At 47.9% G+C, this 12,871-nt stretch overlaps 1 protein-coding gene across 1 annotated transcript; it reads left to right on the top strand.

Moving 5' to 3' along the window:
• Positions 1-1,660: 1,660 nt before the first annotated feature.
• On the top strand, positions 1,661-3,210 carry Foxi2 (forkhead box I2). Its single transcript, XM_041666115.1, has 2 exons — positions 1,661-2,165; positions 2,777-3,210. The coding sequence occupies exons 1-2, from the start codon at positions 1,661-1,663 to the stop codon at positions 3,208-3,210; spliced, it is 939 nt and encodes a 312-aa protein (XP_041522049.1).
• The last annotated feature ends 9,661 nt before the right edge of the window (positions 3,211-12,871 follow it).

Genomic DNA, 12,871 nt, shown 5'->3' with positions numbered 1-12,871 from the left:
GCAGGTGAATTCATAGAGATCCCATCACCCACCTTCTGGCTGCAGCTCCCATAGTGGACTCTCGTGAGATCATGGGGGTGAAGCAGAGTTACAGGCTCTATGATGCCCCGTCTTGTGCTACTCAGGCTATTAGAAAATAAAACTGCTTCCTGCCAGGCAGTGGTGGCTTTTAATCCCAGCAGTCGGGAGGCAGAGGCAGGTGGATCTCCATGAGTTCAAGGCCAGCCTGGTCTACAGAGTGAGTTCCAGAGAAGCCAGGGAAACACAGAGACACCCTGTCTCAGAAAGAAAAAAAAAAGCAGAAGATGCTTCTTCTTCTACTGCAAGATTCCCAAGGGTGGAGAAAAGGTCCCAAATAGTGACAAACGCCGGAAGAGGGAGGGAGCCCCTGTGCCCCTTTGCAGGCACTATGGGGAACACTGCCACGTTTACCGATGTAAAGAAACGTCCCTCAAAAGGTGTTTATTCAAAGCTCATCGAACTCACAGAGAACATTTTTATAATTTTAACATTTTTATAATTTGAGCACATCTTGGAAGTGGCTCAACAGAGAGGCTGGTGGCACTGGCTGCTGTTTAGGGAAATGTAATAGATACACTTTGGGAAGCCAGGAGGGGTAGTTCAGAGAGTTTTCCAATTAGGAGATACGGCAGTGGAAACTCTACCACTCTGTGCCACAGCTAAGCCCCCATGGTGCCTAAGGCAAAGGCATCTGCAAGATTGGGTGTGCTGCTGGTTAACCAGGATCTGGGGCACGAGGGGAAGCCCAAAGCCTGAGAGCTAGGAAAGCCTGCCATGTTCTGCAGCAGCAAAACAGAGGGAAGGAAGCAGGGAGGGAGGGAAGGAGGGGAGGAGGGAGGGAGGGAGGGAGGGAGGGAGGGAGGGAGGGAGGGTGATACACCACAAAGACACCTTTTAGGTTTTTAGGGGATGACCAGGAAGGCTTTCACTGCTGCCTCTTGAACTAGGTGTGCCAGTCTACAGGGCACCAGACTCTTCCAGGGTCTGAAAAGCAAGCTTCCTTGGGCAGGAGACTTCTAGGATTTCCAGTATAGCACACAGATCCACTCAAAGATCTGGTGGCTTCCAATCACAGCAGCCTGCTGCCTTCTGATGTTCATGGCCCCAGGTTTCCAGAAACTCTTTCCGATATCCACACCTCTTCTCCAGGCTCAGTCCCTATCACTCCCAAGGTCTTCACTGAGAACTTAAGAGTATCAACATCTCTCAATTCTGGCCTGAGGTAGAGCTAAGGTCCCAGACATACAAAGGGACCAATGCCTGGAGCGGAGTTCCCTAGCCTAACCCTAGAAGCTGGGATCTGAGAACCCTGGGTCCTCGTCCTTGGGACTACTGCGAGCCAGGAATAACTCTGAGCCCAAAGGGACCTAGATGCCCTGGAAGAGTTACAGGGACAACACCTCTTGGTGTCCCAGGGCGGGGCAGAAAACTGACCCGAGGGCGGAGACTTGGTTTAGCTTCACCAAGGACCGCAGGGGAGGAGACTCACTATCTTTGATACTCTCCCCCATGCTCCCCAAGCTCCAATGGCATTTAAAGGACCTAGGGCAGGAGGGTGGGGTAGCATCATTGGGAGAATGGATCGCCCATGAACTTCGGTGCGGAGCCACCTGCACCGGCCCAGGCCGGAGAGCTGAACATGGCTGGATTCTGTGATAGCCTGGGTTCTTGCTCGGTGTCGCATGGTCTGACTCGCGCGGCAGTCGCTCATTCCCCGGGCTACAGTCGCGGGGATCTGGGCTCCGGTCGGCGCCTGTGGATGAACTCGGCTTCGCTTAGCCCCGCGTCCTACGCAGGGGGACCGGGACCGGCTCCACCCTACGCTGCAGCTGCCTTGGCTGCCCCTGGCTCGCTCCTCGGTGCGGCAGGCGGCCTGGCGGGCCCCGATCTCGCGTGGCTGAGCCTGTCGGGGCAGCAGGAGCTGCTGAGGCTAGTACGGCCACCCTACTCCTACTCGGCGCTCATCGCCATGGCCATCCAGAGCGCACCGCTGCGCAAGCTGACGCTCAGCCAGATCTATCAGTACGTGGCCAGCAATTTCCCCTTCTACAAGCGCAGCAAGGCTGGCTGGCAGAACTCCATCCGCCACAACCTGTCCCTCAATGACTGTTTTAAGAAGGTGCCCCGAGATGAGAACGACCCAGGTAACCGGCAGCATGCCCGCGCCGTCCAGTACCCGTGTTAGAGGCGGCTGGTGGGGTGACTAGGGTGGAAGCGACCCTGGGCGACCCACCATTGCACAGATGAGATAACTTCCGTTGTGTGAAATGGGGAAAGACGTTTTTAGGCTTCAGCTTCCAATCTAGCGCCTTCAGGGTTCTGCGCATCTGCTTGAAGCCTAGAAAGATAGTCAGCTGGGTGATCTTGGGAATTTAACATTTCCGGGCCTCGATATACCTCCCTGTAAAATGGGGGAAATAGTGGTTACCTTTAAAAACAAACTGGGACAGGTTTGGGTGGGGGCGGATGATCAGCCTCTGAAGAGTGTCGAACCCTACCCAGAGGCCAGGTGTGGTCAGACAATTCAGATTCCCTTGGGTCATCTCTCCAGCCTCCAACCTGATGTACTTGGGTATTCCCTCAAGGGTCCGTGGCTGGGTCCTTGTGGAGCACCCATATGCTTGCAGTATGACTATAAAGGCCCATTCCTGACACAAAGTACCTCCTCAGGGCTTGGGACGAGGAGGGTTCAGGGCCATCTCCATGGGGGTTAGTGGGGTCAAGCCCGGGCTTTCTGAACCTCCCTCCTCCACAGGTAAAGGCAATTACTGGACGCTGGACCCAAACTGTGAGAAGATGTTCGATAATGGGAACTTCCGAAGGAAGAGGAGGCGGAGAGGAGAGACCAGTGGGGCCACTGCACCTGGAGCCAGCAGCCCAGAGGGAGCCACACTGGAGCCCTGTGGCTCAGCTTCCCAAGACACGCAGACCTCTCGGTCCCCGCCTGCATCCGAGGCTGCACCATGCCTCTCAGGGTTCACCACCGCGGTGGGAGCTTTGGCTGGCAGCCTAGGCACCCTCCCTGAGGGCCTGGTCCGTGACTTTTCTTTCCGAAGGCCACCAACAGCGGCTGCCCACGGTCCCCAGATCCCCAACACCGCGCATGGCTTTGCTCCTGGCCATCAGATGGTGGCTACCGGCTTTAGGGTGGGTCATCTCGTCTACAGCCGGGAAGGGACTGACGTTTGAAGGAAGGCTGGAGACTGGCCAGGTGCTCTGTTGGAATATAGAGCTCAGTCCCTGAATCAATCCCTCCTGGGGGCGCCACAGAAAATGGCAGTGCTCCTGTGGGGAGCAGAACTGAGGCAGGTGCAGCTTGCTGTGAACCCCTCACCCAGAGCGCTAGACACTCTTGGGCTTCCAGGGCTCTCTGACTACAGAGGAGTGACAAGTTGGCTCTCTGCTCCAGCCTTTCCTAAAGAAGCCTGGAAGTCTCCAGTCTCCGGAGAGATGTTTTGGAGCTGATCAGAGGAGGGGAGGAGCTAGGCTACAAGAGCATCTAGGGGACATCTGTAACTGACTTCCATCCCTGATCCAGCTGTTTTAGGGCAGTCAGAGAATAGGGTGGGGGTGGGATCCCCGACATGAGGACAGGCCTTCCACCCACAAGAGTCTGCCCGCTGAGGGGAGTCAGGACTCTTGGGCTTAGCAGACATAGAAAGAGGGACTTTCCAGATTTGGGCGGTTGGGAAGAGCTAATGCAGCAGGAAGGAGTCCCTGGGGACAGCAGCTCCCTCCCCTGTCACTCTGCTCCTGGCATTATTAGTGTCCCCATAGAACCTCACTGTCCCCAGACCCCGAGCTGGGTGCCTGGCGCCTAGGAATCCTTGAACCACTTGGGTTTGCCTTACCTCCACACTTTCACTAAAGCTGGGTGGCCACACCTGTTTTGGTTTCCCTCTGCTCCTGCCTCCTCCCCTCCTGGGGCTGCCTCCAGACCAGCAGAATCCTGAAGACTACCTCCCTTTTGAACTGCACTCCCTGGTCTCCCTCCTACTTATATTTACAGTGGCAGGCAAGGAGCTCAATTAAGAAATGGAATTTGGACCTCTGTGCTTTCTAGAGACCCTGGAGGTCCCAGCTGGCTGTCGTGAGTCTCTGTGTTATCAGGCGTTCTCTGGGGACATGGACACTGGAGGCAGAGGGTTGGAGCACACACACTCCTCCAGGACCTTTAGGAGAGGTACTTTCCCTGGAAGACAGCAAAACAGGGAACGCTTAAGCTAGCCCTTGAGTGAGTCCAGCCCCATTTGCACCAATATGACAGGCTTATCCTGATTCATCTCATGTCTGCCTGCTGGGCCAGGGCTGCCACTGCTCAGCAAGTGAGAGCAGTGATCTCCTGAACCTGTAGTGAGCCTGATGGTGGAGGAAAGTGGGGAACAGAAGCCCAGGCTCTTGGTGCTGTGTGGCCTCCCAGTCGCTGCCATGGGAAGATGATCTGTGTGGGAGTTGGGTGACCATGGTGTTGCTTAACCAAGCTTAGAACCAACTCTCTCTCTCTCTCTCTCTCTCTCTCTCTCCAAATGTAATGCAATCTTTAAAATTCAGGGAAAAATAAATTATATAGACTATAAAAAAAAAGGGTTGTGGGTCCTTCGGCCTATTTCATAGAACAACATGCTAAAAAGGAGTCTGTGTTACTCAATAAAGAAACCCCAACCAACCCAGCACCAGCACCCCACTTTACACTCTATGTTTTTAACTAGCTGTGACAACAAGAAGAAATACAGTGCAGCTTGACAACCAGCAGGACTTCCACAAAATTATATGCCATCCATACACATGCTGCCAAAGGGCATCATGGCTCTGTGACAGCTGCCAATCATGGGAAGTTGTGTTTGTTTTTTGCTTCTGATACTGAATTGCATATTAAAATTGAGAAAGGGATTACTATTTTTCAATGTTTTGTTTGCCTAGTTGAGTGTTTAAAGATAGTTTGGCTATTCAAAGCTATGTAGGCACTAATAAGTAATAGTACACTAAACAGATGGGCTCTCTTTGAGAAAAACATAATTGAAAATGTTCTAGTATGGTGTGGTTGCATGGAATGTAATTCCAACACTTAAGGGAAGAGACAGAAAACCAAGTTTTAAGGCCAGCCTTAGCTACATAGTGAATCTGAGGCAAACCAGTGCTATATCAGACCATGTGACAGAAGACTTTCTCTCTCTCTCTCTCTCTCTCTCCCCCTCCCTCCCTCCCTTCCTTCTTCCCCTCCCTCCCCTTCCTCCTTCCCCCCCTCCCCCATCCAGACATGCAGGATATTTGGAAAGTGATCATGTCAAAAGCCAAACAGAATCCATCCTTTCTGTAAGACAGTCTATGTGTCTGGGTGACTGGAGGGGAGGCACACCAAAATACAGTTGACAGGTGCTGGTGCAGCAGGCTTCAAAGGCATCACAAAAGAGTGTTTGCCTAGAGGGGAGACTCTGCTGAAGGCAAAACAAGTAGCCAAACAAAGCAGACTGGGTGAACTTGACCTTTTCTAAAGCCACACATAGATAGAGCAGGGTGTCAATGGCAAGGCGAAGAAGATGCTGCTAAGGACCCCATCATGGTACTTATGCGCCAGCCCCTCCCTCATTCCTTCTCTTCATTGCCTTTGAAATTGTGAGACTTACAGAAAATGCTAAATTATCAAGGTAACTGTGAGTCTGCAGCACAAGATGTCATGAGCACTTGATGGAGCCCTGTTGGGTACTTAGCTCCTCCTTTGAGTGGACAACTTAGTGGAGCTAAGTCATTCCAGATATAGAAACAATTCCAGACTCCAGAGGGAAATGCCAATTCAAAATGCCGGGCTGTTGGGTATTCAGAGTTCCAACCATTGTCAATTAAGTCATAATCATTTATGAGTTTTAAAACCCAAAGAGCATACTAATAGCATGAATCATATTCTCCCTGGGTATCGATTGGTAGCGGAGTCAGAAAGAATCTCCATGATAGAAAGGGTATTCCCAATGAAGAGCCTGATGTTCCTTCCACAAGTTTGTGAAAGTCTACAAGTGTTTGAAACCTGAACCCTGGACTTCAAGGCATGAGCGCTAATTTCACGTACTGATTAAACATTGAGCGTATTTTTGATAATCATAATCTTTTGTCTTGGGTCTTTCTTTCTTCCTTTCTTTTTGGAAATAAGGTCTTTCTGAGTAGCCCAGACTGCCCTGCAGTTTGTGATCCTCTTGCCTGAATGCTGGGCTTACAGCCATGCATCACCTTGCCCAGTTCCTCCAATCTTTCACTTCTTAAGGTGTGTCTCCTGTAGTTGGTGTCCTATGTCACTCATGGGCCCAGCAACACAGTAATTAGCAGAACTCTTCAACAAGAAAGAATCAAGAGTTTTCCCCCCAAGTAGAGAACTCGTGTCAAACAACTAGGTGATGGGAAGAGACTTATCTTTGGAGAGCTATGAAGGACTCTTGGCACACAAACCATGCACCTGCACACACACATACCACAGAGCACTGCCCCAGGCAGAATTCTCTCAAGAGAAATTTCAGATATTAGAGCAACTATGATGATGAAGGCATAATGTCTTCAAATACCACTCTGAGAAAGTCACACTTACATTCAGGATATTGGACCAAGTGGGTAAAAATTACAGAAACATTACTGAATAAACAGAAGTTGAGTTTAATAAAATGTGATTCAGTCAATAAATCTTTTTGGAGGACCGACCATGAATCTATCTTTGTCAACCCGGCAGAAAATGGTATGCGATGGTTGTTGCCTACGAGAACCTCCTTCTTGTGGGTGGGACAAAGATGAAGAGCAGCCACAGGACAGCCTCTTGAATGGAGGCTATTTGGCTCCAAAATGATTACTTTAAATATTACTTTTAAAAAGCCCACATACCATATTGCCATATTGTACCCGTTAAATGGACTTGAATATGTTCCACACCCGCTTTGCCCTCCCTAACCTCAGTGTGGGTTAGGTAGGGGCACTTGTGCACCCCGGCTGGAGTGGATCTGTTTGTTCCCCTCTCCACAGAAGCAAGTGGTAAGTTTAACCTAAGGCCTGTTCTCTTGTCAAGACACCTGTCATCTGGTGGGGATTGGAGCTGAGCTCGCCAGGGTTTCTGGGTAGGGACTTCACTGGGGCTTCTCTGAATCCAGGAGCTGAAATACTGAGAGTCCCCTGAGCCCTGACATGCTAAGCAGTATCCCTCAGGGCTAAGCCCTGTGCCTTGCAGGAAGCTGCTTTCCTTGGCCTGCTTCACTAGTGCTGAACACAGACAACTGAAAATATCTTTGCCCTTTCTCTCAGGGAGTGCTATGCTAAATCAGACCTTCACACACAGAGACCTGTATCCCGGCCTCAACGCTGGACAAATGAAGTCTATGCGCTTGCCCTTCACCTCGCAGACACTGACATCAAGGTGTCAAGCGTGTTCCTGGTGTTTCAAGTGCATTATTTCCTACGTTCTCACATCTCAGCCAGGTGAGCGCATTTGTTCCCATTCTACCGATACCACAACTTGAGGTGGGGTGACTTGTTTCTCAGGGTCACAGCTAATACTCAGCTGAGTCAAAAGGAACCCATCTTCCCTGCACCAAAACTCTGTCTCTACTTTATCCCTTCCTTCTCTAGAGTCTTCCCCACAAGTCTGAGGCAGCAATCTTTCCGGTGCTCAAGTAGCTTGGGCAGTTGGTAATTGTTGAATGAATGATTGAATAAATGAATAAATGAATGAATGTGAGCACCCTGTACCCTATACTTTCCACACAACTCTTCCATCCCAAACTCAACCCCTCCCAGTATTCTGTGACCGGTTTGAGTCCCCCTCACAGAAGGCTATCCTTCTGCTGGGCTTGGGGGATGTAAATGTGAGTGAGACACAGCCTCAGAAGCCCCTGCAGCTGAACACCGTGTGTTAGGGCTTGGGTGCCGGGCTAGGATACAGATCTGTGATGGGATATAGAACTGGGGCCTGTGAAATTCAAAGCTGAGGGTGACAACAAGGCCAGTATGGTCTGGTTAGCCTGTGTGGACTCCTTTGTAACGATAAAAGCAGCCATCCAGGTGGGTCTTTGTTTTGCCAAGGAGTACTAAGGCTTCCACATCTGTGGCCCCACCTTGGTGAGAGACCAGATGTGCATACCTCCCCAGGAAGCACTTTCCAGGCCACCTCCTCCATGCGTGTCTTTGAGCCCACTGTCCTCACTGAAGAAGATAGGAACAGCCTTAGCTCCCAAGCAGGCTGCAAGAACCTGCAGGCACTATGGGTCCCACTGCTCAGCTCCTTTCACAGGCTCTGGGATGGACTCCAGTACAGGATGAGAGTCAAATGGAATGCGTGTGTGAAAGCTCAATTTATGCCCTCTGGAAGTGTCAGGCAGCTTATCCCCAAACCTTTAATGGTTTCCTAATCCATCACCCACACCCGGACCCTCACTCCTGCACGCACCAGTGGCTGGGAGCTGCCCGAGGCTTGTATTAGTGTCAACACCTGAGCCAAGCGTCCTGGGCTTTTGATTGAAACTCGCCTGGCCAGGCTGAGACCACTTTACTACAAGAAGCCTAAGGGCAGGTCACAGGGGAAGCCGGACTCAGGAGTCAGTAGGACGGAGCACTTTAATGAGAGGTTTTAGTTTCAGGAGCCCTGAAAGTCACACACTTGGTTTCTCCCTTGTTTTGTACACATTGTCTTATCTGATTTCTTAATTTTAAAGTTTAGGATGAAAAGAATGTGTGCTGTGAATTGTGTATTTAAACTGGAGGAAATAGAAACCTCGTTGGCCTGTTGTTTTAACAGCGTAACACACACACAAAACAATCTTGAAAGGAAAAAAAAAACCTTTTAAAGGATTGTTTACATAATTCTCTAGTAATAAGTTTGGGCTTCTCTTTTTGTCATTTTCCTTTATTTTTTCCTCTAGTGTCCTCGCTAATATGTTTAGTACACAAGCAAATGCAAGCATCCTGAGACAGAACTTGTATCGATGCTATGTTTTCCTAACAAAATGGGTTTTCTCCTCCTTGCAGGAGCATTCCCATTGCCGGGCTTCAAATGTGTGAGTCTGTTAGCACATACAATACTATGTGTGCCTTCAATTCAGGAAGAAAATGAAAATGAGATTTAGAGCAGGAAAGAGCCAGAGGTTTTCAGATGACAAACAGGTAATATGGGTGCTTTGACTGTAGTAAAAGGAGTGGCACACCACTTCCCATAGCCCAGATCCCAGGCACCTGGCTAGCTAGATTATACCCCGAAATAACAACACACAAATTGTATTCATTTAAACACTACCTGGCCCATTAGTTCTAGCCTCTTATTGGCTAATTCTCACATCTTGATTATTACTAATAATCTGTGTAGCACCACGAGTTGGTGGCTTACCAAGAAAGATCCTAACCTACATCCATCTCGGGTCGGAGGGCCATGGCATCTGCCTGACTTTGCTTTCTTTCGCCCAGCATTCTGTTCAGTCTGCTCCACGTATCTAAGCTGCTGTCCTATCAAAAGGCCAAGGCAGTTTCTTTATTTGACCAATGAAAGTAACACATAGACAGAAGGCCCTCCTACTCCATTTGACGTTTTGCCTGTTGAGAGGGAGTCCACTCTTGAGCTCTGATTTCACCAGGGTTCATCCACACAGCAAACTCAACGCCTCTTTGACAGCCTAATGGGGATCCCACAGTGAAAATGGCTTCTCACATACCTGAGGTCAGAAGGAGTCTTAGCTGAGTTGTCCCATCCTGCTCCCCACCCACCAGGCCACCCAGGACACTGTGGCCTTGAAGCAGGGAGGTGCACAGTGCAAAACCAAGTGTGTCCCATGCTTTGTAGATGTTCTTGTGTGAAAGACTGCGTGAAATCCTCCCAAACCTCCCTGCCTGTTCAGAGGCACAGTTTAGAAGTGGGGTCTTGCACCCAGGCGCGTAGATCATGACATTTTAAGCACCAGCCAGGACTGGGTGAAGCCAGAGTGACTGCAAACCCCAAGCAGTGTGTACTCAGGGCACCGGCTCTGTGAGAGCGGTGCAGGCTAACACTGAATGAGTGTCAGCAGCCTAGCCTTAGAAATGACAAAGCCGTAGAGATTCGGTTACTTACTTGAGGACAGGGGTACCAAAAAAAAAAAAACCTTTAAACAATTTATTTATTTTATTTTTATGGCATTGGTGTTTCGTCTGCAGTCTGTCTGTGTGAGGATGCCAGATCTCCTGCAAATGGAGCTACAGACAGTTGTGAGCTGTCATGTGGGGGGCTGGGATTGAACCTGGGTCCTCTGGAAGAAGAGACAGTGCTCTTAATCACTGAGACATCTCTCCAGCCCCCAGAAGGTACCAAAATTTAAGGGCACTTTTGTCTTTCCCAAAGTTCATCCCCCTCCTCACTGTCTTCCTATTTCTTAAGTGGAAGGGGTCAGAGAAAACCCTACGCTTGGATTAAAACTGTGCTGAAGAGAATGTAGTCAATTGTGCCTACTCTTACAAAGACCAGATATGAGATGAAAATGTGAGTGCTGTATACCTGAGTAGATACAGAACAATCTAGTAAGTTTGAGTTGTAATATAATTATAGTTAAATTTGGTTTTTATTATATATCTTTTTAGGGGTTGGAGAGATGGCTCAGCTGTTAAGAGTACTTGTTTCTTTTGCAGAGGACCCCAGTTCATTTCCCAGCATCAGAGGAAGCAAATGTCAAATGCCCTCTTTTGACCTCCACAGGCACCAGACACACAGGGAAGTCACATATAAACACACAGGCAAAACGCGTCTACACATAAGATAAATAAATCCTTTAAAACTTAAGTCTAATTTAGTAAGCAAAATTTTAGAATTTAAACAAGACCGTTACATGAATACAGTATGTAGTTTCTAAATAGAATTGAGGAAATAAAAAAACAAAACAAAAACGCATCCGGAGATAATATGATTCCTCGAGCTCACCACTGGGTGATGCATGGCTCATGAACTAAGGGTTGTTTTCTTGTTGCTTAACAGCTGGGGAAATCAAAATGAAGAAGACTATTTCATGATATAAAGTTAAAATTCCAGTACCCATAAACATAGTTTTATTGAGAATCAGTTTGCTCGATCTTTGAGGATGATTGTTTCTGCATTCAGTGGACAGAGTCGAGGAGCTGAGCCAAGCCAGTGTGGCTTTTCCATGGCTACACACTGCACACTGAAGGGAACAGGACTGGATCATCTATATTCCAGCATCATCAGGGCCACATGTGTGACATACCTGTTCTTCTATAACCCAAACAAATCCCACATGTCAAAGAGAAGAAAAAAACAGAAACTTCAAATTTGCAATCTGCAGACCTTTTCCATCGTGCGTATTAACTGTAGAAAACAATCGGTTTCATTCAGACACATCCAGGTATGGATATAATGTGGGGTTTTTTTTTCACCATATTCAGCCAGTGATTGTACATTTTAAGACACAGCAGCTTATGCCCCGTGGGAGCCATGATGGGGAAAAGACACTCAGCACAACAGAGCGTCTTCACAGGAGCACTAGACTAAAAATAAAGCTGCCACCCAAGTTGTTTCTAAGTGGCTCCCTTGTTAGCAAAGACCATTTACTAATAAAGTCAAGTAAGACTGCAGGAGGCAAAAAGTGGTACCCAGGAAGGGCCCAAAGAACAACTTCAAGATGATAAACGTTTTATCCTCGGTTTCATTCTTATACTTAGATAGGATTATGATTAGTTGTTATTTCCTTTTGAATCAGGTTCTCACTCTATAGCCCAGGCTGGCCTTGAACTTAATGTCCCTGTCTCAGACTTTCAAGCGCCGAGATTACAAACGCATTCCACCATGCCACGTTATTTCACGTTACATTTTTAACATTATCAACAACAAAAACAAATGAGGAAAAATCTGCTGAGGAAATGCGTCTCTCCATTGCCAAATGGGCATCACAAGACACTGCTGCTTTTGTGTTTTGGCTCCCAAAGCTTTACATAGTTATCAGAGTAAACTGTTATCCGAGTAAAATTGTCAATCTCTGGCCTGATGGGTTATAGAAAAAAAGGGGGATGATGAGTGTTTAAGAGCAACCACAGAGTAAGATGGAGAAACAAGGCCAAATGCACAATAGTAAAGATAATAACTGTGACTAGATACAGTTTTTTTTAAAAACCAGACGATCTGATGTATGTATTTTTCATCTAGTAAGCTGCCAACAAGAAATATGCATGGAATAAAAGCTCAAAGAAAATTGAAAGGCACAGAAAAAAGCCTAGCAGACACATTTCAACCATTTGGAAAGCTATAACCTTGCCAACTTGAAAATAGAATTCAGTACAAACATTAGTATGGTGAAGAAAGAGACCAGCAATGATGAAATACAGTTGATGATCAGGAAGATGCAACAGTTCCCAAGGAATGAAAAAAAGCTTCAAGAAGCAAATGAAATTAGTAAATCTAAGGAGCAGAGCAGGCAATTTGATCTAGCTAGTGGATAAAACACATGAAAAACATTGATAAGGTATCTTTTTGTAAAAAATGAATTTTTAATTCTGTGTATGAGGGTTTTTCCCCAGCATATTCATGCCTATACCACATGCATACAATGCCCACAGAGAACAAAAGAGGATGCTGGATCTCCAGAAATGGGAATTACAGACAGCTGTGAGCCTCCACAGAGGAGCTAGGAACTGATGCCAGGTCCTCTGTAAAAGCAACCAGTGCTTTAAACCTCTGAGCTATCTCTCCAGCTCCATAAGATGCCAGACTAAATAGAAGCTGTATATGGAGGCACACACTTTAATTCCCGCAGTGGGGAGGCTGAGGTAGGAGAAACCTGACTTTGAGGCCAACCTGGACTATACAAAAACTCTATCTCAAAACAAGGAAAGAAAGAAAGAAAGAAAGAAAGAAAGA

This window comes from Microtus oregoni, unplaced genomic scaffold (genome assembly GCF_018167655.1).
Source record: "Microtus oregoni isolate MIOR12 unplaced genomic scaffold, Mior012 000016F_ref0000370, whole genome shotgun sequence".
In the NCBI taxonomy this organism is placed as follows: Eukaryota; Metazoa; Chordata; class Mammalia; order Rodentia; family Cricetidae; genus Microtus; species Microtus oregoni.
The sequence above is the reverse complement of the archived record's forward strand: the minus strand, read 5'-3'. Positions and strand labels throughout refer to the sequence as shown.

Bases quoted from the DNA above. Each gene is read 5' to 3' on its own strand.
- Foxi2 (XM_041666115.1), top strand. From the start codon at position 1,661: ATGGCTGGATTCTGTGATAGCCTGGGTTCTTGCTCGGTGTCGCATGGT. The intron at 2,166-2,776 runs GTAACCGGCAGC...CCTCCTCCACAG, and splicing joins CCGAGATGAGAACGACCCAG to GTAAAGGCAATTACTGGACG.